We start from the raw sequence: 27,547 nt of genomic DNA, 5'->3' as shown, positions 1-27,547 counted from the left end.
GCCAATGAACCGGCAGGATGGCAAGTTGTGGCTCTGCGCCAGTTGTCCCTGGTGAGATTTTATCTGATAAATTGTGCAAAATCTTGGGACACACTTGCTGACGTTACAAGCTGTCTCTCCGGGAGATCCTGGAGGGAAGGTCTAAGTGCGAGGTATGAGGGTGTGGATCCAGGAATCACGTTATCAGGGCCAATTGATTCAACCGACAGCGAAACGCGTTACCAAGCATCTAGGGCACTCGCTTCATAGGGGAAGAGGATGGTCGACTCTACTTTCACTGGACTATGGGAGACCTGCACGAAATTTGGGAGTCTCCTACTCTCCTGGAATGTCTGGGTGACTCCCGAATTAAAAAAAATGTTCCCCCGAACCAGTCTCCTCCACCACTTAACCAGGGGCTGCGTTGGCGTGACTGGTCCTCCCACCTAAAGCTACCACCCTGGAGGGGAGCTGAATAACAGCACAAAGTATAAATATTCATGAGTATTAATGAGCGTGTGAACCGGAAATCCTCCTGTGACATCATCACACCGTAACGTGTTCTGATTGGTTCAGGAAGCCCACAAGATATGGTTAATGAACGAGCTACAACCACCCTATACAGTTAAATGAAGTAATTGCAGGAAGTGTAACAAGAGGGAGAGTCACAGGTTTATAGGTGATTGTACCAAGACTGCTACCTGTGCCAATGTGTACAATGTAATAACCATTGGTAAGTCAGGGCCAGGTGTGATGTGCACTGGTCATTATATAAACATCACCATTATATGACCGAGTCCTTGTCTCTCAGCGCTACAATGGGACGGGTGGACACAGATCATACTCCAGTGGCTGTAATGGAAAATAACCCTGTAAGTCTCATGTCCAGGAGAAGCACACACCTGCTGTCAGCGAGGCATGAGGCATATAGTGGCACAGCGCAGTTCTGATTAAACATCTTTTGTCCCCAGACATGTTTGCAATGTATTTGTACGCTCCCTGGTGTTTACACACTGATTACAAGCTTCACTTGTTCTGTGGTCTGGCTGCAATTCCTAGTTCCTGCTCTTACTCGGTATATACTGACAAATGCACAGTACCGCTTCTCATGTTCTGTAAGCTAGGTGTAATTCTCAGTATCTGTTCTGCACGTATTAATAACCACACAGTAACACTTCTCTTGTTCTGTACACTGACTGTAATTCCCAGTTCCTGTTCTGTACATACTGATAACCGCTCAGAGCCATGTTTCTTGCTGGGTGTAATTCTCAGTAGCTGTTCCTATTGTTTACATATTGATAAATGCTCAGTACCATGTCTCATGATCTGTATGCTGGGTGTAAATCTCAGTATCTCTGTGCATATAGATAACTGCACAGTACTCTGGGGGTCATTCTGACCTGATCGCACGCTGGCGGTCATCGCAGCGCAGTGATCAGGTCAGAAATATGCACGCGCCGGCGCATGCCAGACAGCCGACGGCTGTCGTTGCCCAGCGATCGCCTCTGCCTGATTGACAGGCAGAGGCGTTCGCTGGGCGGGAGGGGGCGGCACAGCGGCGTTTGCCCGCTGTTTTGTGAGCGCGGTCCGGCAAACGCAGGCGTGGCCGGACCGTGCGGGTGGCGGGCTGCAGCGACTTTGTGACATCACACGCAGCCACTGCGACCCGGGCAGCGATGAGTATCTACGATCAGGTGTGAATTAGGCCCCATGTCTCTTATTCTGCATGCTGGGTGTAATTCTCAGTATGTGCCCTTTTCTGTTTATACTGATTTAGAGAGGCTAATCCAGGGATCGGCGGGATCCCAGGATTTCGGCCCAAAAACGGGCGTGCATCAATCCCGGGATTGGAAGCTCCAATCACGGGGACTGAGGGATCAGCGTTGAGCGTCCTCAGGACGCTCAGCCGCTGCCCGGCTCCCCAGCGCAGCGTGACGTGCAGTGAGAGGTCACACTGCGCCGTCACACACCGCCGGGAGAGTGAAGCTGATGTCTCACCCACCCGCCCTGGTGCTATGGTGAGTTGTGTGTGCGGGCGGGGCGAAGGGGGCGGCCACACAGCCAAACGCCAATCCCAGGATTGACCATTTTTCATTCCCGATACCTGGGATTGGCCTCCCTACACAGTACTATGCCTCTTGTTCTGTTTGGGGAGTGTAATTCTCAGTACCAGTCCTTATTCTATATAAGTCAGGCATGTCCAAACTGCGGCCCTCCAGCTGTTGCGAAACTACACATCCCAGCATGCCCTGACACAGCTTTGGCATTCTCTGACAGCAAAACTGTGTCAGGGCATGCTGGGATATGTAGTTTCACAACAGCTGGAGGGCCGCAGTTTGGACATGCCTGATATAAGTACTACAGCATAGTGTTGGGTGTAATTCTTAGTACCTGCTCTTATTCTGTATAGAAGGACTCCTGCACAGTACTATGGGGGTTATTCAGGCTTGTTAGCAAACAAAAAAGTTAGCAATTGGGCAAAACAGTGGGGGTCATTCCGAGTTGTTCGCTCGCAAGCTGCTTTTAGCAGATTTACTCACGCTAAGCCGCCGCCTACTGGGAGTGAATCTTAGCTTCTTAAAATTGCGAACGACGTATTCGCAATATTGCGATTACACACCTCTTAGCAGTTTCTGAGTAGCTCCAGACTTACTCGGCATCTGCGATCAGTTCAGTCAGTTTCGTTCCTGGTTTGACGTCACAAACACACCCAGCGTTCGCCCAGACACTCCCCCGTTTCTCCAGACACTCCCGCGTTTTTCCCAGAAACGGCAGCGTTTTTTCACACACACCCATAAACCGGCCTGTTTCCGCCCAGTAACACCCACTTCCTGTCAATCACACTACGATCACCAGAACGAAGAAAAAACCGTGAGTAAAATTCCTAACTGCATAGCAAATTTATTTGGCGCAGTCGCACTGCGGACATTGCGCATGCGCACTATGCGGAAAATCGCTGCGATGCGAAAAAAAATACCGAGCTAACAACTCGGAATGACCCCCCATGTGCACTGCAGGTGGGGCAGATGTAACATGTGCAGAGAGAGTTAGATTTGGGTGGGTTATATTGTTTCTGTGCAGGGTAAATACTGGCTGCTTTATTTTTACACTGCAATTTAGATTTCTTTTTGAACACACCCCACCCAAATCTAACACTCTCTGCACATGTTACAACTGCCCCACCTGCATTGCACATGGGGCCTAATTCAGATCTGATCGCAGCAGCAAATTTGTTAGCTAATGGGCAAAACCGTGGGGGTAATTCAGACCGGATCGCTGCGTTTTCGCACAGCAACCAATCAGGTCTGAACTGCGCATGTGCCGCCTCAGCCCTGCGATCGCCTCTGCCTGATTGACAGGCAGAGGCGGTCGCTGGGCGGGAGGCGTTTGGCTGCCGTTTTAGGGGCGCAGTCCGGGCAACGCAGGCGTGCCCGGACCGTGCAGGGGCGGGCTGCGTGACGTCACGCGCAGCGACGGGTAGCTCCCTGCCAGCGTGCAGGAGCTGCGCTGGTAGGGAGCTACTCTTCAAGTACAAAAGCATCGCCGCCGAGCGATGCTTTTGTACTTGTGCGGTGGGGTAGGGCCTGACATGCGGGGCGGACTAGCCCTGTGCTGGGCGTCCCCCCACATGTCAGGGAAGCTGATCCTAGCTGTGCTAAATTTAGCACATCTACGATCAGGTCCGAATTACTCCCATGGTTTTGCTCAATTGCTAACAAACCTGAATAACCCCCCACGGTCTCTTGTTCCGCATGCTGGGGTTAATTCTTAGTAACACCATCGATGTTTTGCTTGTGACGGTAGTGTTTTTACCACTCAATGGCTGCTTGCCGATGGAAGCCGCTATCGAATTGTGTGGAAGCGATGGCCATTCGATGTTAAAATACAGCTGAATTCAGCCGTGTAACATTGAGAACGTCCGTAGGTCGCTATTGCACATACATGGCTTTTTGCACACGTGTGAACTATCCTAAGTTTTTTTCCATTGTATTATTGTTGTTATGCGATGGATATTTACCATTGCATGAAAAGTTTTGATGGTGGACGCCCAGCTATCATTTGATGGCTTCCGATGTCCAACCCAGACTCCTCCTTTTCTGTGAGAATATTGTGTGATTAATCGTGGTACCCCGTCACATATGTCTGCCAGAGCGATGATGGACTGCACCGACCTACCACAGCATACATACCTACCCTCCTGGGACTCCCGGATTTCGGGATTCCCAACAGATCTTGGGGAGAGCAGGTCACCTGCCCGCACCTCTCTCACTCTCTAGTGAAATGGATGGAGTGGAAGGTGGGTTTTTATGGAGAGGCGGCAGGGCCAATATTACATTATATTTTAATATCGTCCTGCCCCCCCCAATCTTCACAACCCTGCGATTTACGGGATTGTGACGCGGGTGTGCGTGGCCTAACAACACAAAGTGCCCCCACACTGGTCACCTGCAAGCCCCCTCTGGGAAATCTCCTGGAGTAGAAAAATATAAAGTTGGACCCCTGTGCGGTACCCCTTACATCTAATCTAGTATATGAAAACTTTTCCACCTATATAACATTTATATACTGTTGTCATGTAAATGACAATTATATTCTTTTTACAGGGAATTTGTAACCAAGAACCTAATTAATATTGCATTTAACTTGTCCGTCCATTTAAATTGTATATCTAGTGATCCGTGCCAATGGTTATAAAACTGTCTCCTTGTACCTGGGAACATCAATATACAGTTATATAAACACTATTGAGCTGGGTGGCTGACTTGGTTTTTAATTTGGAATTCTTTTAGGATTTTCAAAAATGTGGGGAGCTACTTTTTTTTTTTTTTGGGAAGGACCACCACAATAATGTGCTTGTTTTTCAAAGGCCCCGTCTGACACCTGCCAGTGTGGGTGACAGAGGAAAACTTTTGAAAATCAAAAACACATGGACATCGGTAACATTTAACAAAGCAGAGCCGATTCAGAACCAGCGGTCCTGACGGGCGGGAGGTGTGGGAGACTTACTGCGGTTCATCGGGTTCCCGTCAGAATACGTCGCCAGCTGAAGGAAAACCGTCAGGATCCCCAGGAGGAGAATGGAGAAGAGGAGTAACAGCCAAAAGTGCTTTTTTAGCATTTTCACGGGCAGCGGGCGACCCCACATCTTGGCCGCCCGCTTCCGGTAAGCCCGTTGGTGCAGCGTGGCTTCGGCGTTCGGGGACCTCCGCAGCAGTAACTCCGGGCACTTCGCAGATGCGGAAAGGATGTCATCACCAATGAGTCGCCATTAGTGGGTTTAAATTGCGCAGTATTCCTTTTTGCGGCGTCCGCAGCACCAGTGCCGGCGACAAACGTCGTCTTACGTCTCCGGAGAAAGTTGTTGTCCGTGGCAGGTGTCCCCTTACCTGGTGTGAAAAGTGCTCTCATAGGAAGGTCTCGGTGATGTCTCCTGGAAACAGTGTCACCTTTCACCAGTCAGAGGCATTGTACCAGGCGACCATTATAGCAGTCTAATATTCTCAGCGTCTTGTGTTATTTAGAATGAAATCCACATCCTGGTTCCTGGCTTGATGTCTCTGGTGTACGGTCTTGTGGTGTGTCGATGATGTTATTCTCACCTGTCTGTTCCTGCTTTTACCTTGCTGACTCACCTGTGTGCCCCCCACCCCCCTCCTCCTGGTGTAGTCTCGCTGTCTCTTCCACTCTTCTCTTCCTCGCCGGTCGCCAGTCTTCTTCTTCCCTCTCCTGTTGTTTCCCTGGCTCTACACTCCCTGGGGTTCATACTTCCCTCCCAGCGAGGGGTAACTGTGAAAGTCTCGCTGCTCCTCCCCGGTTTCTCACCGTCGGTGACACTGACGGAGTTGTGTAACCCATTCATACCTGAAGACACCTGCAGGCTGCCATCTCCACTCTCTGCCTGCGAGGTCAACGACCAGGGGACAAGGAGGAGCCGCGGTGGGAAGAAAAAGTTTATCACCCACCAGATAATACCTGTCCTCGGGGCTCGCTGCCTGCTTGCAACTTACTGCAGCCTCCGTCTTAATGACCTGCTTGTTCACCTAGTAATTATTTATGGAAGATTAAAATAATGGCGTTTGCTTTTTAAAGTACAGTTATGAATAACAGACACAGATGCTATATCATAAAAGGCTAATGCTGCACCTCACCTCTATGGGGGTAGTTCAAGTGTTTTGCACTCCTGCAGGCAGCCACTATATGCCGTCCGACGGAGCATTTCAAGCGTTGCGCCGTTCAGGCGTGCACAGGTAGTGACATTACTTTTATGTCGTTCCATGGTTTTGATAGGCTGGTAACTAGTTTACCTAGGCTGACCATATTATCCCTTTAACCAGGGACATGCGTGAATTACACAGGTTCTGTGGCTGGCGGACTACAAGCCTGCATGTCACCTGGTTTTAAGCAGCCACAGAACCTAATTCATGCGTGTCCCAGGTTAAAGGGATAATATGGTCAGCCTAGTTTGCCTATAATAAAAGCCAGTACATAGGGGCGATGCATGGTTGGGCGTAAAACATTTATGAAAATGTGCAAGGAATAATAGAGAATTTGAGCACACAAATGCCCAGCCATACACGTCTCCAGATGGGCACACCGACAGCTGGTGCAAATTATGCGCTGTTGAGCGGGCAAATGAACGCATAACCGCTGGTTTGCATGAGATGCATTTGCGCGAACGCGCCGCGGCTGAAATTTGCCTGCGTGAGACCGCCCCTTAACACCTGCGGTTCCGCCTCTCCGGTTGTGATAAGTGCACAAGTACTTCATGTGTGCATCTGCGTTTCTGAGCACGCACAGAGTGCAATCCCGCGCACTGGTGTACCAATCACTGCGCAGCATCGGCTGTATCTCAGATCTCCTGCATTTTCCAATTATTTAACGTTAAAGGGTCAGAACGGGGGATCCAGTAAAAGAGTTGCGTGCAGCATTGTTCCAAGCACTTGTTGGCAGCAGGTCCTGGAATGCATCCCTGCATTGTCTCAGGCACAGGATATACGGCTGCTACGTGCCAATCTCAGTGATGCTTTCATTCTGGCCAGGGGTGCACTACAGATGCCAGGCCGGCCGACCAGCAGAGCGGATACTGCTTATAGCCGAGTCACCGCTGTCCATTACATGCAGCAGGCTGAGGCAAGTTGTGGCCGTCCAGCTGCGATGCACTACAAGTTCAAGCTTGCCCTGCCAGTAGGCATTGCTGGGATGTGTAGTACTATCCCGGCTGGAGAGCCACATGTTGCAGGCCTCTGTTATGGAGCACAGATGGGCTCATTGAAGGATAATGTATAAGCCAGGGGGGGGGCTGTTGTGATCTGTTGCTCCCCGGTGTCATCTAAGACCAGGAGGAAAGTTGCTGAAAGGTCACTGAGGCAGGAGGGCGACGCGTGGGTGAGCGCTCTCTGATACGGGAATGACAGATACTGAAACTGCAGCAAATGACGGACGCAGGAGACTGCGTATGAGGCCCATACGGACGCACCTGTTACACGAGAAAGTGCTGAGCTAAATGTCTTCCCAAATACCAGGGTTTATTTTGCTCTATATTGGTATCAGTGGAAAGGAAATATATTGGTTTAAGCTTCATGTTACTTCTCTGTATATATAGGGAGATCTGCGCTCAGCGTGCTCCAGACACAATAGGGGATTAGGCCAGAGGTTCCCAAACGCGGTCCTCAAGGCCGCGTTTGGGGACCTCTGGATTAGGCGTAGGATGGGAATGGTCTGTTGTCCGGACTGCGCCCCGCCAACGGCGTTCTAATCAGGCAGAGGCCATCGCCGCCCAGAGATGCTGTTAGCATCGCACTGGGCTCCCGGGGTGCACATAGGGATTCAGACTGCGATCGCTGCCGCAATCCAGTCTGAATGAAGGCGGGTACACACGGAGCGATTTTTACTTCATTTCTAAGCAATCTGACTAGATTAGTTAGAAATTAAGCACACATCGCTCCGTGTGTAGGGTGCCGACGACAGCGCGTCGCTATCGCCAGCTCTAGATTTGGCATACATGCACGCCAAATCTAGTCAGATCGCTCATTTCACCACTGTGTGAACGCACCCCCCCCCCCATCCTCCACTCAGCACACATTGCACTGAGTGGGGGGAGAGATGTGTGCTGAGCGGTCTGTGATAGATGGCTCAGCACACATCTCTACGTGTGTAGCCCCCCTTTAGGCCCTAAAATTGCACAATCATGACTCTGCAACAAACTGCAAAGTGCTGCACAATCAGGACTCTGCCCCCACTGCAAAGTGCTGTACAATCATGACTCCGCCCCCAATGCAAAGTGCTATGCAATTATGACTCCGCCCCCAATGCAAAGTGCTGTGCAATCATGACTCCGCCCCCACTGCAAAGTGCTATGCAATCATGACTCCGCCCCAATGCAAAGTGCTGTGCAATCATGACTCCGCCCCCAATGCAAAGTGCTGTGCAATCATGACTCCGCCCCAATGCAAAGTGCTGTGCAATCATGACTCCGCCCCCCAATGCAAAGTGCTGTGCAATCATGACTCCGCCCCAATGCAAAGTGCTGTGCAATCATGACTCCGCCCCCAATGCAAAGTGCTGTGCAATCATGACTCCGCCCCCCCCCCCCACTGCAGTGCTGCACAATCATGACTCTGCCCCAATGCAAAGTACTGGCAATCATGACTCCGCCCCCACTGCAAAGTGCTGTGCAATCATGACTCCGCCCCCCACTGCAGTGCTGCACAATCATGACTCTGCCCCAATGCAAAGTACTGTGCAATCATGACTCCGCCCCCACTGCAAAGTGCTGTGCAATCATGACTCCGCTCCCCCACTGCAAAGTGCTGTGCAATCATGACTCCGCCCCCCCCCACTGCAGTGCTGCACAATCATGACTCTGCCCCAATGCAAAGTACTGTGCAATCATGACTCCGCCCGCAATGCAAAGTGCGGTGCAATCATGATTCCGCCCCCCCACTGCAAAGTACTGTGCAATCATGACTCCGCCCCATTGCAAAGTGATGTGCAATCATGACTCCGCCACAATGCAAAGTGCTGTGCAATCATGATTCCGCCCCCCCAATGCAAAGTACTGTGCAATCATGACTCCGCCCCATTGCAAAGTGCTGTGCAATCATGATTCCGCCCCCCCAATGCAAAGTACTGTGCAATCATGACTCCGCCCCATTGCAAAGTGATGTGCAATCATGACTCCGCCCCCAATGCAAAGTGATGTGCAATCATGACTCCGCCCCCAATGCAAAGTACTGTGCAATCATGACTCCGCCCCCCCACTGCAAAGTACTGTGCAATCATGACTCCGCCCCCACTGCAGTGCTGCACAATCTTGACTCTGCCCCAATGCAAAGTACTGTGCAATCATGACTCCGCCCCCAATGCAAAGTGCTGTGAAATCATGATTCCGCCCCCCCACTGCAAAGTGCTGTGCAATCATGACTCCGCCCCCACTGCAAAGTGATGTGCGATCATGACTCCGCCCCAATGCAAAGTGCTGTGCAATCATGACTCCGCCCCCCCAATGCAAAGTACTGTGCAATCATGACTCCGCCCCATTGCAAAGTGATGTGCAATCATGACTCCGCCCCATTGCAAAGTGATGTGCAATCATGACTCCGCCCCCAATGCAAAGTGATGTGCAATCATGACTCCGCCCCCAATGCAAAGTGATGTGCAATCATGACTCCGCCCCCAATGCAAAGTACTGTGCAATCAACACTCCGCCCCCCCCCCACTGCAAAGTACTGTGCAATCAACACTCCGCCCCCCCCACTGCAAAGTACTGTGCAATCATGACTCCGCCCCCACTGCAGTGCTGCACAATCATGACTCCGCTCCAATGCAAAGTACTGTGCAATGATGACTCCGCCCCCAATGCAAAGTACTGTGCAATGACTCCACCCCCACTGCAGTGCTGCACAATCATGACTCTGCCCCAATGCAAAGTACTGTGCAATGACTCCGCCCACAATGCAAAGTGATGTGCAATCATGACTCCGCCCCCAATGCAAAGTGCTGTGCAATCATGATTCCATCCCCCCGCAAAGTACTGTGCAATCATGACTCCGCCCCCACTGCAGTGCTGCACAATCATGACTCCGCCCAATGCAAAGTACTGTGCAATCATGACTCCGCCCCCAATGCAAAGTACTGTGCTGCACAATGCAAAGTACTGTGCTGCACAATCATGACTCGGCTCCGTAATCCACAATGTTTCAACGGGGCTGCACAATCATGACTCCACCCCCCACTGCTGTAGACGGGCTGCAAGGGGGGGGGGGGGGCATTCAAAAGTCAGCTAGCATGATTGATATTTGTACCTCCCAACATTGGCCTCCCGTGGCGCATGGTCATACCATCCGGGGACCGCCTTTCCTTTCAGTAGTACAAGGTCACCCCGAACCTCCCTCTCCCAAAAACTTGATCTGTCCATCCTCACTAGAGGAAGGTGCGTGCAGAGCCTGACTACCAGTCATGTCTACACTGCGTAACCTCCTCCTGCGCCATATGGTCACACTGATGAGAATGCCTTTTGCGCCAAGAAATCCAAAAAACACCAGTAACCAGGGATAAATAGCCCCTCCAAACTCAAGATGTGGGTGGGAAATCAAGATACCAGGAACCACTGCGCATGTCCAACACAGGCCTCCACTATATTCTTGAGGGCCAAGACAGGGCCTCGGGGTTTTGAATTGCGGCCTTGGAGGGGGTAGACAACTTCCCACTGCCCGGTCCCCCTCACTTACAGGACCTGTATCTGCCACAACCTCAGCAGTGACTGACTGGCGCCACAAACTAACTGACTGCCCGACCAAGCTACTCCCGCTAACCCCATGGCGATGTAGCAACGTGGCATGAAGCTGTAACAAAGATTATCCGTGGAAAGGTCTTCATCAATGTCCCCCAGTGTGTTTGAAGTCTTTCAATTCAATTTTGGGGTTTTCTTAGAATTGCTGCAAACACTTATGGTGACAAAGAATCGGCATGACGACCTCTCTGGAAGTTATAGATTAATCTAAGCCAGTGGTTCCTAAACTGGGTGCCACAAGGTTCTTGCAGGGGTGCCCCGGGTTGGTGGCCCAGGACCAAATCAAATGATTTATGGTCAAAGTGATTGGCAGCCACCAGCACTGGTTTTGCCCATCATAACACATGTGGACAACCAGAAGCACAACTGTGCACCATCACACATTGACCCCAAGGATGACAGGTAGGAAGAATTTACTTAATTTATCAATAAAAAACTTATTCCCCAGGGGTGCCATGATAAAAATGCCGATAGTCTAGGGCTCCGTGAGTCAAGAAAGTTTGGGAGCCACGAGCAATTCCCAGTTAATTATAAAAAGAAAAATGATTGCTCCTGTGGCTCTGCCTGAGACTGTGTACAGAGATGGCACCACAGCTACTGTACAAAGCATACAGAATAAATGTACACGGAGCCAGGTGCTCCAGTCCTTACTGAAACATAGGGCACATAAAAAGGTAAAATAGGTTCCAGCGATGGCAAAGTCCATTGTAGAAAACAAAGGTCCTACTTTCACACAATCACCACTGGTGATCAGAACAATTTCTCCAGGGCGAGGTGAAAACTAAACAGCCAAGATCAGCCCCTGTGTACAGTGTAAACAGCCGGTGACTCCTGCACCCTTACAAAGAGCACTTACGAGAATCAAAGGTTCCAGGCATTCAAGACAATATTCCGAAGACTTTCGTAATCTTCTAAACAGAACCTCCCTCTCCAGTCTTGGGTGAAATTGCGCCATTCACTGGATACAATAAACAAACAACACGTGTCCTAAAGTAACTGGGGCTTGTAAGTAAAGCACACAGATAAAAATTACTAATATAGTGCATTACCATCGGCGAACTGTATCAATGTAAAAGGTGAAGAAATAAATCAGAATAAAACACTTCGCTCCCTTCTGAGATGGTATATTTGATTTAAAAAAATCCACAAGACACCAGGGAGCCCCTTAGAAAGGTAAGCTGCTAGTTTGTTAAAAGTAATCTCCACTCACGCTTTTCGCCTGTTGAACAGAGACATAAGGTAGTACTGAGACTCTACTGGGAAAAAAAAACACACACACACACGACACCGGGGCGCCCCATAGAACGGTAAGCTGCTAGTTTGCTAAAAGTAATCTCTACTCACGCGTTTCGCCTGTTGAACAGAGACATATGGTAGTACTGAGAGACTACTGGAAAAAAAAACCACATACACAAGACACCGAGCGCCCCATAGAAAGGTAAGCTGCTAGTTTGCTAAAAGTAATCTCTACTCACGCGTTTCGCCTGTTGAACAGAGACATATGGTAGTACTGAGACTACTGGGAAACCCCCCTCCCACACACACAAGACACCGAGCGCCCCATAGAAAGGTAAGCTGCTAAAAGTAATCATCACTCACGCGTTTCACCTGTTGAACAGAGACAAATGGTAGTACTGAGACACTACTGGGAAAAAAAACACACACACAAGACACCGGGGAGCACCATAGAAAGGTAAACTGCTAGTTTGCTAAAACAAGTAATCTCCAACTGACGCGTTTCGCCTGTTGAACAGAAACATACGGTGGTGCTGAGACGATTGAAAAAATAGGATTTTAATACCTACCGGTAAATCATTTTCTCTTAGTCCGTAGAGGATGCTGAGGACTCCAAAAGGACCATGGGGTATAGACGGGATCCGCAGGAGACATGGGCACACTATAAGACTTTGAATGGGTGTGAACTGGCTCCTCCCTCTATGCCCCTCCTCCAGACCTCAGTTATAGGAACTGTGCCAAGAGTAAAAGAAAATTTAGAGGAAAAGGATTTTGTTAAATCAAGGGTGAGATACATACCAGCTCACACCACACCACATGGCATTTAATTAAACCCAGTTAACAGTGTGAACTCAAACAGATCAGCAACAGCCTGACCCTTACCAAACACAACCTTTGTGCAACTTAAGCAAAAACTATATACAAGTACTGCAGATAAAGTCCGCACTGGGACGGGCGCCCAGCATCCTCTACGGACTAAGAGAAAAGGATTTTCCGGTAGGTATTAAAATCCTATTTTCTCCTTCGTCCTAGAGGATGCTGGGGACTCCAAAAGGACCATGGGGTTTATACCAAAGCTCCAAACCGGGCGGGAGAGTGCGGATGACTCTGCAGCACCGATTGAGCAAACATGAGGTTCTCATCAGCCAGGGTATCAAACTTGTAGAACTTTGCAAAAGTGTTTGACCTCGACCAAGTAGCTGCTCGGCAAAGCTGTAATGCCGAGACGCCTCGGGCAGCCGCCCAAGATGAGCCCACCATCCTAGTGGAATGGGCTTTCACCGATTTCAGTAACGGCAATCCAGCCGTAGAATGAGCCTACTGAATCTTATTACAGATCCAGCGCGCAATAGTCTGTGTTAGGCGCGGCGGTCCGTGACGCCGCTCCGACTGTTGCCGAGCGATGGTCACGGCTGCCGCACTTCCCTCTTCGCCCGCCCGGCGCCTAGCAACGCCAGGGCGCCGTGCGTGCTGTGGCCGCCGGGTCCCTGGCAACGCTAGGACGCCGGGCGTCCACAGCAACGGGGACGCCACTGACGGCCCGCGTTCCCCGTTGCCAGATACTGATTTCTCCTTATTAGTTGCTCATGCAGCAGGGCAGCTGCACGGCAACTATCAATTAGGGGCTGGTCTTGCTGGCTCTCCTGTCATTGGACAGCAGGTCCTTTTTATTGGAGTCAAGCACATTGCAGCCTCGCCGGTGATAGCTTCGTGTATGCTGTTCCTGCCCTGCAGAGTTCATTGTCCAGCGTGCTGTTATCTGGTTGATCCTGCTCCCTGTGATCCTGAGTCTTGGAGTTCAGAAGCCGGTCCTGCGAATCTTTCCCGTTCTCTACTCGAGTGCACCTGTAACAGTCTTCTAGGGGTTCTCGCTCGTTGGGGTTCTCTCCTGGTTTCGTGAGTAGTGGCTTCTGTCACGTCTTGCGGCCTTGGTCGCTGAGTCCTTGTGTTTATTTGGTACTGGTGTTCTTGCGGAGGTTTCCGCTCTCACTGTCCTCCCCGGTACACGACGGTGTTGGCAGTGGTACCTTTGTCGTTCGCTTTTCTTTGGCGGCGTGCCGCACATATATATTTAGTTTTAGGTTTTTTAGTAGCCCCTAGCTCTCTGTTTTGTTTAGTTAGAGGTCCCCTTGTTATCATCCCGTCTCGGTTCACGCCTTGTCTCACATTAAGACCTGGGGGCATCGGAGTTGGGCAGACCTAATCCGCCCTTCAAACGCGGCTGCCGTAGGCCCAAGAAACCACAGTCTCGCAGGCGTGAACTGACCACGCGGGTGAAACAACGGAGGTAGGTTGCTAGGGGTTACCATCACACCTGGCCATTATTTCAGCATCATGTTCTGGTGCTTTAGAGTTGCTATACGACACCTCTTTGTTCAGAGCACCAAGAACGTAACATTATCACCGGCCCAAAGCAAAAAAAAAAGAAAAGAAAAAGTTATTTGTATCTGGTTGGCCTTGAAATTCGGCCTCATGAATCCGGCAGTATTAGGACCGAATCCCAGCCAGCTTTTGGCCAATCAGATTCAGGAACTCACTCAGATGGTTCAGGATCTTACCCTTCGGGTGAGATCGCAGGAAGATCTTTTACGAGCCTCCCCGTGTATGATTCCTGAACCAAAGATGCATCTTCCTGACCGCTTTTCGGGTAACCGAAAGGATTTTTTTCATTTTAAGGAAGCTTGTAAACTTTATTTTCGTTTAAGGCCCCGATCCTCTGGTACTGAGTCTCAACGGGTCGGGATTGTGATGTCTTTGCTTCAAGGCGACCCGCAAACCTGGGCTTTTGGGTAAAAGCCGATGACGCAGCCTTGCTATCAGTAGATGCCTTTTTTAAGTCCTTAAGCCTTTTGTCTGACGACCCTGATAGAGAAGCGTCGGCTGAGAGCCACCTGCGTGCACTTAAGCAGGGAAAAAATCCAGCAGAGGCGTATTGTAACGAGTTTCGCCGTTGGTCGAACGACTGTGGCTGGAATGATCCGGCCCTGTGCAGTCAGTTTCGCCTCGGTTTGTCTGAAGTTATCAAAGACAGTCTCCTTCAGTACCCCGCTCCAGAGACTTTAGATAAACTCATGGAGTTTGCTATTAAAATTGATCGTCGTCTCCGAGAGCGGAGGGCTGAAAGAGGAGCTAATTTCAGGCCTAGTCCATGTGTGTATGCTTTCCCTGAGGACGTCGAGGAGCCCATGCAAATGGGTCTCTCCCGGCTGTCCCCCGAGGAAAGAGCCAGAAGGCTAAATTCTGGGCTCTGCTTGTATTGTAGTGGCAAGGGACATGTTGCGCGTAATTGCCCAAATAAGCAGGGAAACGCTCTGACCAAGTGAATTGTGAGGGGGTTCACTTGGGTCTGCAATTGATCTCCTCTAATGATTCCTTGTTAATTCCTGTAAAAATTTCCTTTGATAGTCTCAGTTCGTTGGTGTCGGCCTTCGTTGACAGCGGAGCTGCAGGAAATTTTATGGATCTTGTTTGGGCTCAGGCTTTGGGCATTCCGCAGATACCTTTGAATAAACGTATCACCATGCACGGCTTGGACGGTGGTCCGCTTTCTAATGGGGTAATTACTCACCGCACACCTCTAGTACAACTGACAGTGGGGGCCCTACATTCGGAGAAAATCGAGTTTTATCTTACCCATTGTCCGGCTGTCCCCGTCGTTTTAGGTCACCCCTGGCTTGCCTTTCATAATCCCACCATAGATTGGCGGTCTGGGGAGATTTCCCGATGGGATTCCTTTTGTGTTAAGGAATGTATTTCCCGTCCAGTCCAGGTCGCGGCTGTCACCCCAGAACTTGTTCCTTTGGAATATCAGGACTTTGCCGATGTTTTCTACAAAGGTAATGCGGATATTCTGCCTCCTCATCGGTCCTATGACTGCACCATTGACCTAGTTCCCGGTGCCTCTCTGCCTAAAGGGAGACTATATGCCCTATCTGGCCCGGAAACTACGGCAATGGATGATTGTGTACAGGAGAGCCTGAAGAAGGGCTTTATTAGGCCCTCGAAATCTCCATTGAGTGCAGGGTTCTTTTTTGTTGAGAAAAAAGATGGGTCGCTCAGACCATGTATTGATTATCGGGCGTTGAATAAGATTTCCGTAAAAAACACCTACCCCTTGCCACTGATTTCGGTACTGTTTGATCAGCTCAGTACTGCAGTTATTTTCTCCAAAATCGATCTTAGAGGGGCTTACAACCTCATCCGAATAAAATCTGAGGATGAGTGGAAGACGGCTTTCAGTACACAGTTGGAACATTATGAATACCTGGTAATGCCATTTGGTCTGTCTAATGCTCCTGCTGTATTTCAGGATCTCATTAACGATGTCCTTCGCGACTTTCTAGGAAAGTTCGTAGTCATTTATTTAGACGACATTTTGATTTACTCAGAGTCCTCTGAACAACATATTATCCAAGTGCGACTGGTCCTTCAGAGGTTACGGGAGAATCATTTGTACGCCAAACTGGAGAAATGTAATTTCCATCTCACAGAAGTGTCCTTCTTGGGGTATATTATTTCTCCAAAGGGGTTTTACATGGAACCAAAGAAATTCAGGCAATCCTAAATTGGACACAACCCACAAACTTAAAGGCAATCCAGCGCTTTTTAGGGTTTGCAAATTATTATAGGCGTTTTATTCATGCCTTCTCGGATTTAGTTGCTCCTATTGTGGCATTGACTAAAAAAGGAGCGGACCCTTCCAATTGGTCGCCTCAAGCCAAGTCTGCCTTCCTGGCCCTAAAACAGGCCTTTGTCTCAGCTCCAGTACTCAGACACCCAAACCCAGATCTCCCCTTTATTGTCGAGGTGGATGCTTCAGAGGTTGGAGTGGGAGCCATCCTTTCTCAGGAAGACCCGGAGTCTCTGGAATTACACCCATGTGCCTTCATGTCCAGAAAATTCTCCACCGCAGAATCCAACTATGATGTTGGTAATCGAGAATTGCTGGCAGTTAAATGGGCCTTCGAGGAGTGGAGGCACTGGCTGGAAGGAGCAAGGCATACCATTACTGTGTTCACTGACCACAAGAACCTGCAGTATATTGAGTCAGCTAAACGGCTCAATACTCGACAGGCACGTTGGGCGCTGTTTTTTACTCGATTCAAGTTTATCATCACCTTCAGGCCCGGTTCCAAGAATACGAAGGCCGATGCCCTGTCATGTTGTTTTCTTCCGGTTCACAATAGCCACCCAGCTACTACCCCCATTGTCTCACCGTTGTCACGATCCGGGTATCTGGACGCCATTACTTACCTTTCAGATGCCTCCTAAGGCTGGCTCAGCGCTCCAGGACCGGATCTCATCTGTTATACTGATGTCCACATTCCTGCCTCCTCTCCTGTCACTCTGAGACGCTGTCACAGCGGCGCCATGTTACATCTTGAATGGCGTCTCCCGCGGCCTCCGCCGCCGTCCCTGAGTTTCTGCATGCAGGATGTCAGAATGGCACTTACGTCAGCCGCGGCCTCCGCTGTTGCCCGCGTGGTTCAAATGTGTACTCATCAGTCTGGCGTCTCCTGTTTACTGTGGCCGGCGCCGCCATTACTGTCTAAGTTCCCACATGGATTACAAACCAATCTTCCCTCCAAGTGTCTGCATGGGCGCAGCCATGTTGGATTCTGTCACCTGCTCAAATTCCTCCAATCCGTTGTTTGCATTGTAATCTGCATAATTGCCTAGCCAATCCCTTCCTTGCTGCAGGTATAAGTATTTTGTGCCTGAGCAAGGAAGGCGTCAGTGCTTTGGTTGTCAAACCTAGTTCCAGTTTGTCTCTCTCTCCTGTGGTTGTTTTCCAGGTTCCAGTTACCATCTCCAAACTTCCACTAAAGAGACCCGCTCCAGTTTACCATCTGCGGCGCAGCCTGACTCTCCAGTCCTCTGGGACTCATCTGTTTCCAGTTACAGAATTACCTGCTTCCAGCCCAGCTTCCAGCAGAGTTCAGCTTTTCTTAAAGTGCCGGTATCATTTCTGCAGATTACCTCTCACCACCGGTACTATTATTTCACCGCTCTCAAGCTCCATATATCCATCATATTTCATCGCTCTCAAGCTTCATTTATTATTTGGCTGGTTCCATCCAGCAATCCACTCCGTGCTAACATCAGTCTGGTTCCAGCCAGTACCCACAGCAGCCATTTTACATACAACAGCCCAGCTTTTCCTGGAACACCAGCTGGTACGATCCTGGGCTATCTCCATTGCTACAGTCGGGCCTGGTAAGGACTTTCCAACTAGAAGATAATAAGAACTGTCTCATACTACCAGAGCCCTGTGGCCCTTGCCACCCTGTAGTACCCAGGAACTGTATTATTTCACTGCTGATTTTATGTTTTCCTTTTATTGCTGCTGTGATACGGAGTATGTCATAATAAACATCATTGACTTTTATTCTGGTTGTCGTGGTCACGCCTTCGGGCAATTCTTCTACGTGTAACTTACATGTCTAGGGGTCTGATACAACCTCCCAGGTTCCACTACACCTCAGCCCCTACAACTGAGGCTGCCTCCCGTCAGCTCAGGCCCTCAGTTGTGACAGTAAGCACTGACCATATGAATTGAGCCGGAGACCAGGATCAAGCGGCCAGGCCGATGCAAGAACTGGCAGCCCGACTTGAACATCAGGAGGCTGCACAGGGCCACATCATCCGCTGTCTCCAGGATCTCTCTACTCGGCTGGATGGGATTCAGACAACCCTCCGTGGACCGGACGCGTCCGGTGCGTCACCCACAGTGACTCCAGCTGTAACCCCACCCACCTTACCCATTTCTGCTCCACGTCTTCATCTTCCAACGCCAGCAAAATTTGACGGATCTCCAAGATTCTGCAGGGGATTTCTCAACCAGTGTGAAATTCATTTTGAGCTACAACCTGGCAATTTTCCCAGTGACCGAACCAAAATTGCCTACATTATTTCTCTTCTCAGTGGCTCAGCCCTTGACTGGGCATCACCGTTATGGGAGAGGTCTGATACCCTGCTGTCCTCCTATACTGATTTTGTGTCAACATTCAGGCGTATCTTCGACGAGCCAGGCCGGGTAACTTCAGCTTCATCTGAGATTCTCCGTCTACGCCAGGGATCGCATACTGTAGGACAGTATCTTATACAGTTCCAGATCCTGGCATCTAAACTGGCATGGAACGACGAGGCCCTGTATGCTGCATTCTGGCATGGCTTATCAGAGCATATTAAGGATGAGTTAGCTACCAGAGACTTGCCTTCTAAGTTAGATGAGCTAATCTCACTCTGCACGAAAGTTGATTTACGTTTCAGAGAAAGAGCAACTGAGCGTGGAAGATCATCTGCTCCAAAGTCTTCTGCTCCTCCTCCTCGCCAACTGTCACCATCCAAAGATGAGCCCATGCAAATTGGTCGTTCCCATCTAACTCCTGCTGAGCGCCGAAGACGTCTCTTTGAGTCTCTTTGTCTTTACTGTGCAGCTCCGTCTCACACCATCAATGCCTGTCCCAAACGTCCGGGACTCCAGATCCTAGCTCGCCAAGGAGAGGGCCGGCTAGGAGTAATGATCTCCTCTCCATCTCCTCATGATTGTAATCTCCCAGTCTCGCTCCAAATTGCTCAACGTTACAGGAACGTCATTGCCCTCCTTGATTCCGGAGCAGCTGGGAATTTCATAACTGAAGCCTATGTTAAACGGTGGTCCCTACCCACCGAGAGACTTCCTTCGTCCATCTCCTTAACTGCCGTGGATGGCAGCAAGATTTTCGACGCAGTTATTTCTCTAAGGACTCTACCAGTTCGTCTGAGAGTGGGAGTTCTTCATTCTGAATTTATCTCTTTTCTAGTGATTCCAAGAGCCACACATCCAGTGGTTCTGGGCCTTCCATGGCTCCGTCTCCACAATCCATCAATTGACTGGACGACTACGCAAATTCTGGCATGGGGTCCCTCCTGTGCTGAGACATGTTTGTTTAAAGTATTGCCTGTTTGTTCTTCCTCCTCCAGGTCGTCTGATGTTCCACCTCCTCCATATCAAGATTTCACAGATGTGTTCAGTAAAGCTTCTGCTGATATCCTCCCTCCTCATAGAGAATGGGACTGCCCGATTGATCTCGTTCCAGGGAAGGTTCCACCTCGAGGCCGAACTTATCCGTTGTCTCTGCCTGAGACGCATTCCATGGAGGAATACATTAAAGAGAACCTAGCGAAGGGGTTCATCCGACCTTCCTCTTCTCCAGCCGGCGCAGGCTTCTTTTTCGTAAAGAAAAAAGATGGTGGTCTGCGGCCGTGCATCGACTACAGAGGTTTGAACGACATTACCATCAAGAACCGTTATCCTTTACCCCTGATTACTGAGCTATTTGATAGAGTTAGCAGAGCCACCATCTTCACAAAGCTGGACTTGAGAGGTGCATACAATCTCATCCGGATCCGTGAGGGTGACGAGTGGAAGACCGCCTTTAACACCCGTGACGGACATTATGAGTACCTCGTCATGCCCTTCGGATTGAGCAACGCTCCAGCTGTCTTCCAGCATTTCGTGAATGAGATCTTCAGAGACATCTTATACCGCCATGTCGTGGTCTATCTAGATGATATCCTCATCTTTGCCAATAATCTAGAGGAACATCGTTTCTGGGTAAAGGAGGTTCTGTCCCGTCTCCGTGTCAATCATCTCTATTGCAAATTAGAGAAATGTGTCTTTGAAGTCAAATCCATTCCGTTTCTAGGTTACATTGTGTCCGGTTCCGGACTAGAGATGGATCCTGAGAAACTACAAGCAATCCAGAATTGGCCGATACCCTTAACCCTCAAAGGGGTCCAGAGGTTCTTAGGGTTCGCCAATTATTACAGAAAGTTTATACGAGACTTTTCCACCATTGTGGCGCCTATCACTGCATTAACCAAGAAGGGTGCTAACCCGTCCAAGTGGTCTGAAGAAGCTACGCAAGCTTTACATCTCCTAAAACAACGGTTCATCTCTGCACCAGTTTTGAAACAGCCCGACATCGACTCTCCTTTCATCTTAGAGGTGGATGCCTCCTCCGTTGGAGTAGGAGCGGTGTTATTTCAGAGGGCTAAAGATGGCCATCTACATCCTTGCAGTTTCTTCTCCCGGAAGTTCTCCCCAGCTGAGCGCAGCTATGCCATTGGCGACCAGGAGTTGCTAGCCATCAAGCTCGCTCTAGAGGAGTGGAGATATCTGTTGGAGGGAGCTTCTCATTCAATCACTATACTTACCGACCACAAGAATCTTTTATATCTGAAAAGCGCACAATGTCTCAACCCTCGTCAGGCCAGATGGGCACTTTTCTTCTCCAGGTTCGACTTTAAACTCCAGTTCTGTCCGGGCTCTCAGAATCGCAAGGCCGATGCCCTTTCCCGCTCATGGGAGCAAGAAAATGAGTCAGAGTCTTCAGACAAGCATCCTATTATTAATCCGTTGGCATTCTCCACGGTAGGGATGGACTCTACGCCCCCACCAGGGAAAAGTTTTGTGAAGCCGGTGCTAAGGAAGAAGCTCATGCATTGGGCCCATGCTTCCCGTTTTGCCGGACATACAGGTATCCAAAAAACCCTGGAGTTTATCTCTAGGTCCTATTGGTGGCCAACTCTGAAAAAGGACGTCATGGAGTTTATTGCATCTTGCCCAAAGTGTGCCCAACACAAAGTATCCCGCCAGTCGCCTGCAGGGCAACTGGTTCCACTATCCGTTCCTCGTCGACCATGGACCCATTTGTCGATGGATTTCGTTACAGACTTACCTATGTGCAACAAGTTCAATACCATCTGGGTGGTAGTTGACCGGTTCACCAAGATGGCACACTTCATTCCTCTTACCGGTCTTCCGTCAGCTTCCAAGCTGGCCCAAGTGTTCATACAAGAGATCTTCCGACTCCACGGTCTTCCTGAAGAAATTATCTCAGATCGAGGAGTCCAATTCACAGCCAAATTCTGGCGAAGTTTATGTCAAGTCCTCCAAGTCAAACTAAAGTTTTCCACGGCTTACCATCCTCAGACCAATGGTCAAACTGAGAGGGTGAATCAGGACTTGGAGGCCTTCCTCCGCATCTATGTGTCTTCCTCTCATGATGACTGGGTTCAACTACTTCCCTGGGCCGAGTTTTGTCATAACAACCAATATCATTCCTCATCTTCTTCAACACCATTCTTCACTAACTATGGATTCCACCCTAAAGTTCCTGAATTCCAACCGCTTCCAGCAACTTCTGTTCCAGCAGTGGATATCACTTTACGTCAGTTTGCAAGCAACTGGAAGAATGTACGAGCGGCTCTGCTCAAAGCATCGTTCAGGTACAAGAAGTTTGCGGATAAGAAGCGTAGAGCGGCTCCTGCTCTCAAGGTGGGTGATCGGGTGTGGTTATCCACGAAGAATTTGAGGTTAAGAGTTCCCAGCATGAAGTTTGCACCTCGCTACATCGGTCCTTTCAAAATTGAACAAGTCATCAATCCTGTTGCTTACAGACTCCAGTTACCTCCCTTCTTAAAAATACCCAGGACATTCCGTTTCCCTGTTGAAACCGCTGATCCTGAATCGGTTTCATTCTACACTTCCTCCAGCTCCGAAAGTCCAAACTCAACGAGGCGTTGAGTATGAAGTGGCCAAGATTCTGGACCCACGTCACCGTTATGGTCAATTACAGTATCTTATTGACTGGAAGGGTTACGGCCCTGAGGAACGCTCATGGACCAATGCTTCTGATGTCCATGCTCCTGCCTTGGTCCGGAATTTCCACTCCAAGATTTCCTCAAAAGCCAAAGAAGTGTCCTGGGGCCACTCCTAAAGGGGGGGGGGGGGGGGGGGTGCTGTCACGATCCGGGTATCTGGACGCCATTACTTACCTTTCAGATGCCTCCTAAGGCTGGCTCAGCGCTCCAGGACCGGATCTCATCTGTTATACTGATGTCCACATTCCTGCCTCCTCTCCTGTCACTCTGAGACGCTGTCACAGCGGCGCCATGTTACATCTTGAATGGCGTCTCCCGCGGCCTCCGCCGCCGTCCCTGAGTTTCTGCATGCAGGATGTCAGAATGGCGCTTACGTCAGCCGCGGCCTCCGCTGTTGCCCGCGTGGTTCAAATGTGTACTCATCAGTCTGGCGTCTCCTGTTTACTGTGGCCGGCGCCGCCATTACTGTCTAAGTTCCCACATGGATTACAAACCAATCTTCCCTCCAAGTGTCTGCATGGGCGCAGCCATGTTGGATTCTGTCACCTGCTCAAATTCCTCCAATCCGTTGTTTGCATTGTAATCTGCATAATTGCCTAGCCAATCCCTTCCTTGCTGCAGGTATAAGTATTTTGTGCCTGAGCAAGGAAGGCGTCAGTGCTTTGGTTGTCAAACCTAGTTCCAGTTTGTCTCTCTCTCCTGTGGTTGTTTTCCAGGTTCCAGTTACCATCTCCAAACTTCCACTAAAGAGACCCGCTCCAGTTTACCATCTGCGATGCAGCCTGACTCTCCAGTCCTCTGGGACTCATCTGTTTCCAGTTACAGAATTACCTGCTTCCAGCCCAGCTTCCAGCAGAGTTCAGCTTTTCTTAAAGTGCCGGTATCATTTCTGCAGATTACCTCTCACCACCGGTACTATTATTTCACCGCTCTCAAGCTCCATATATCCATCATATTTCATCGCTCTCAAGCTTCATTTATTATTTGGCTGGTTCCATCCAGCAATCCACTCCGTGCTATCATCAGTCTGGTTCCAGCCAGTACCCACAGCAGCCATTTTACCCACAGCAGCCCAGCTTTTCCTGGAACACCAGCTGGTACGATCCTGGGCTATCTCCTTTGCTACAGTCGGGCCTGGTAAGTACTTTCCAACTAGAAGATAATAAGATCCGTCTCATACTACCAGAGCCCTGTGGCCCTTGCCACCCTGTAGTACCCAGGAACTGTATTATTTCACTGCTGATTTTATGTTTTCCTTTTATTGCTGCTGTGATACGGAGTATGTCATAATAAACATCATTGACTTTTATTCTGGTTGTCGTGGTCACGCCTTCGGGCAATTCTTCTACGTGTAACTTACATGTCTAGGGGTCTGATACAACCTCCCAGGTTCCACTACACCTCAGCCCCTACAACTGAGGCTGCCTCCCGTCAGCTCAGGCCCTCAGTTGTGACAACCGTCTGTCATCCGGGCTGGCCTCACACAGGATTTGTTTACTCAGCTAGTCCAGCTTCAGCAGCAGGCTCCCAGTGTCACTCCTGCGGATCGTCTCTTCGTCCCTGAATTTCTGAGAGGCACTGTCCTAGCTGAATTTCATGATAATAAGGTTTCTGGTCATCCGGGTATTACTAAAACCTTGGAGTTAATCTCTCGCTCAGTGTGGTGGCCTAATCTTTCTAAGGACGTAAGGGAATTTGTCCTTTCTTGTCAGGTTTGTGCTCAGCACAAGATATCCCGATCGTTGCTGGTCGGGCAACTTATGCCTCTAGCCATTCCTCTCAGGCCATGGTCACACATTTCCATGGATTTTGTGGTGGACCTTCCTCTTTCAGCTGGATTCCGGGTCATTTGGGTGGTAGTAGACTGTTTTAGTAAGATGGCCCACTTCATTGCTCTTCCCCGATTACCCTCCACTCAAGTTTTGGCAGTTTTGTTTCTCCGCCATGTCTTCAGCTCCATGGTTTACCCGTGGATATTGTCTCTGACCGGGGACCACAATTCATTGCCCATTTCTGGAAACGTTTTTGTGCCTCATTAAATATGAAACTCTCTTTAACATCTGGATACCATCCACAGTCTAACAGACAAACTGAACGTGTTAATCAGTCATTAAAACAGTATTTACGGCTGTATTCGGCCAAACTTCAGAATGATTGGTCTGAATTTCTTCCTTTGGCCGAGTTTGCCTATAATAACTCTTGCCATTCTTCCACCAAGGAGTCTCCATTCTTTTCGGTCCTGGGCTTTCATCCTAGAGCCAATTCCTTTTATCCTCATTTTCCAGGCTCTTCGTTGACCTTAACTTCCCGTCTCAGAATGATTTGGAAAAAGGTGCACCTTGCCCCTAAGAAGGCTGCCTTCCGAGAGAAATTTTTTCCGGATAGGTTCCGACGCCCGTGAACTTTTAAGGTGGGAGATAAGGTGTGGTTGTCAACCCGTAACATCAAGCTCCGACAACCCTCGGCTAGATTGGGACCCAAATTTATTGGACCGTTTCTTATTGTAAAAAAAGTAAATCCTGTGGCTTTTCGGCTACGCTTGTCTAAATCACTCAAAATTGGCAACACTTTTCACTGTTCTCTTCTGAAGCAATATATTTTTTCCAGGAGATTCCCTCGGAAGACTTCCCAGGGTAGACCCCCGGTGGATGTTCAGGGGCAACAAGAGTTCCTGGTGGAGAAGGTTTTAGATTCCAAAGTTTCTCGGGCCGGCTTTATTTTTTGGTTCACTGGAAAAGACTATGGCCCGGAGGAAAGGTCTTGGGTCCTGGATAAGGATCTACATGCCCCTAAACTTAAGAGATTATTCTTTCAGGAATTTCCTCAGAAACCCGGCTTTAGGGGTTCTTTAACCCCTCCTCAAGGGGGGGTACTGTTAGGCGCGGCAGTCCGTGACGCCGCTCCGACTGTTGCCGAGCGATGGTCACGGCCGCCGCACCTCCCTCTTCGCCCGCCCGGTGCCTAGCAACGCCAGTACGCCGTGCGTGCTGTGGCCGCCGGGTCCCTGGCAACGCTAAGACGCCGGGCGTCCACAGCAGCCGGGTCCATGGCAACTGGGACGCCACTGGCGGCCTGCGTTCCCCGTTGCCAGATACTGATTTCTCCTGATTAGTTGCTCGTGCAGCAGGGCAGCTGCACGGCAACTATCAATTAGGGGCTGGGGGCTGGTCTTGCTGGCTCTCCTGTCATTGGACAGCAGGTCCTTATTATTAGAGTCAAGCACATTGCAGCCTCGCCGGTGATAGCTTACTGTATGCTGTTCCTGCCCTGCAGAGTTCATTGTCCAGCGTGCTGTTATCTGGTTGATCCTGCTCCCTGTGATCCTGAGTCTTGGAGTTCAGAAGCCGGTCCTGCGAATCTTTCCCGTTCTCTACTCGAGTGCACCTGTAACAGTCTTCTCGGGGTTCTCGCTCGTTGGGGTTCTCTCCCGGTTTCGTGAGTAGTGGCTTCTGCCACGTCTTGCGGCCTTGGTCGCTGAGTCCTTGTGTTTATTTGGTACTGGTGTTCTTGCGGAGGTTTCCGCTCTCACTGTCCTCCCCGGTACACGACGGTGCCGTGTAGGGTGTGGACAGTGGTACCTTTGCTATTCGTTTTTCTTTGGCGGCGTGCCGCACATATATATTTAGTTTTAGGTTTTTTAGTAGCCCCTAGCTCTCTGTTTTGTTTAGTTAGAGGTCCCCTTGTTATCATCCCGTCTCGGTTCACGCCTTGTCTCACATTAGGACCTAGGGGCATCGGAGTTGGGCAGACCTAATCCGCCCTTCAAACGCGGCTGCCGTAGGCCAAAGAAACCACAGTCTCGCAGGCGTGAACTGACCACGCGGGTGAAACAACGGAGGTAGGTTGCTAGGGGTTACCATCACACCTGGCCATTATTTCAGCGTCACGTTCTGGTGCTTTAGAGTTGCTATACGACACCTCTTTGTTCAGAGCACCAAGAACGTAACAGTCTGCTTAGAAGCAGGAGCGCCAACCTTGTTGGCCGCATACAGGACAAACAGCGCCTCTGTTTTTCTCACCCGAGCCGTTCTGGCTACATAAATTTTCAAAGCTCTGACCACATCAAGAGACTTTGAATCAGCCAAGGCTTCAGTAGCCACAGGCACCACAATAGGTTGGTTCATATGAAACGAAGAAAATGTTGACGAGTTCTCAACTCCGCTCTATCCTCATGGAAGATTAGATAGGGGCTTTTGGAAGACAAAGCCGCCAATTCGGACACCCGCCTTGCGGACGCCAAGGCCAATAGCATGACCACTTTCCAAGTGAGAAATTTAAACTCAACCGTTTGTAAAGGTTCAAACCAATGTGACGTAAGGAACTGTAACACCACGTTAAGGTCCCATGGAGCCACTGGGGGCACAAATGGAGGTTGTATGTGTAGTACGCCTTTCACGAACGTCTGAACTTCAGGAAGCGAGGCCAATTCCCTTTGATAGAAAATTGAAAGGCCGAAACCTGCACTTTAATGGAGCCTAACTTCAGGCCCGCATCCACACCTGCTTGCAAAAAATGGAGAAACCGCCCCAGGTGAAACTCTACTGTAGGAGCCTTCTTGGATTCACACCAAGACACATATTTTCTCCAGATACGGTGATAATGCTTTGCCGTTACCTCCTTTCTAGCCTTAAGTAGGGTGGGGATGACTTCCCCGGGAATACCCTTCCTAGCTAGGATTTGGCGTTCAACCGCCATGCCGTCAAACGCAACCGCGGTAAGTCCTGGAACACGCACGGTCCTTGCTGTAACAGATCCTCTCTTATAGGAAGAGGCCAAGGATCTCCTGTGAGTAATTCCTGGAGATCCGGATACCAGGCCCTCCGAGGCCAATCTGGAACAACGAGTATCGCCTGAACCCTTGTTCTTCTCACGATCCTTATCACCTTTGGG

General features: G+C 49.8%; 1 protein-coding gene across 3 annotated transcripts in view; it reads right to left on the bottom strand.

Moving 5' to 3' along the window:
- The window catches only part of B4GALNT3 (beta-1,4-N-acetyl-galactosaminyltransferase 3), a 159,318-nt gene extending 153,383 nt beyond the window's left edge, over positions 1-5,935 (bottom strand). The window contains exon 1 of one of the 3 annotated variants that reach the window (XM_063929228.1): positions 4,987-5,935. In XM_063929228.1, the coding sequence (XP_063785298.1) occupies positions 4,987-5,125 (139 nt within the window). In that variant the 5' untranslated portion in view covers positions 5,126-5,935. The remainder of the gene's footprint in view (positions 1-4,986) is intronic. The other 2 variants (XM_063929227.1, XM_063929226.1) reach the window with 2 other exon arrangements.
- Positions 5,936-27,547: the final 21,612 nt, after the last annotated feature.

Source organism: Pseudophryne corroboree, chromosome 6 (assembly GCF_028390025.1).
Source record: "Pseudophryne corroboree isolate aPseCor3 chromosome 6, aPseCor3.hap2, whole genome shotgun sequence".
Classification (NCBI taxonomy): Eukaryota; Metazoa; Chordata; class Amphibia; order Anura; family Myobatrachidae; genus Pseudophryne; species Pseudophryne corroboree.
The sequence above is the reverse complement of the archived record's forward strand: the minus strand, read 5'-3'. Positions and strand labels throughout refer to the sequence as shown.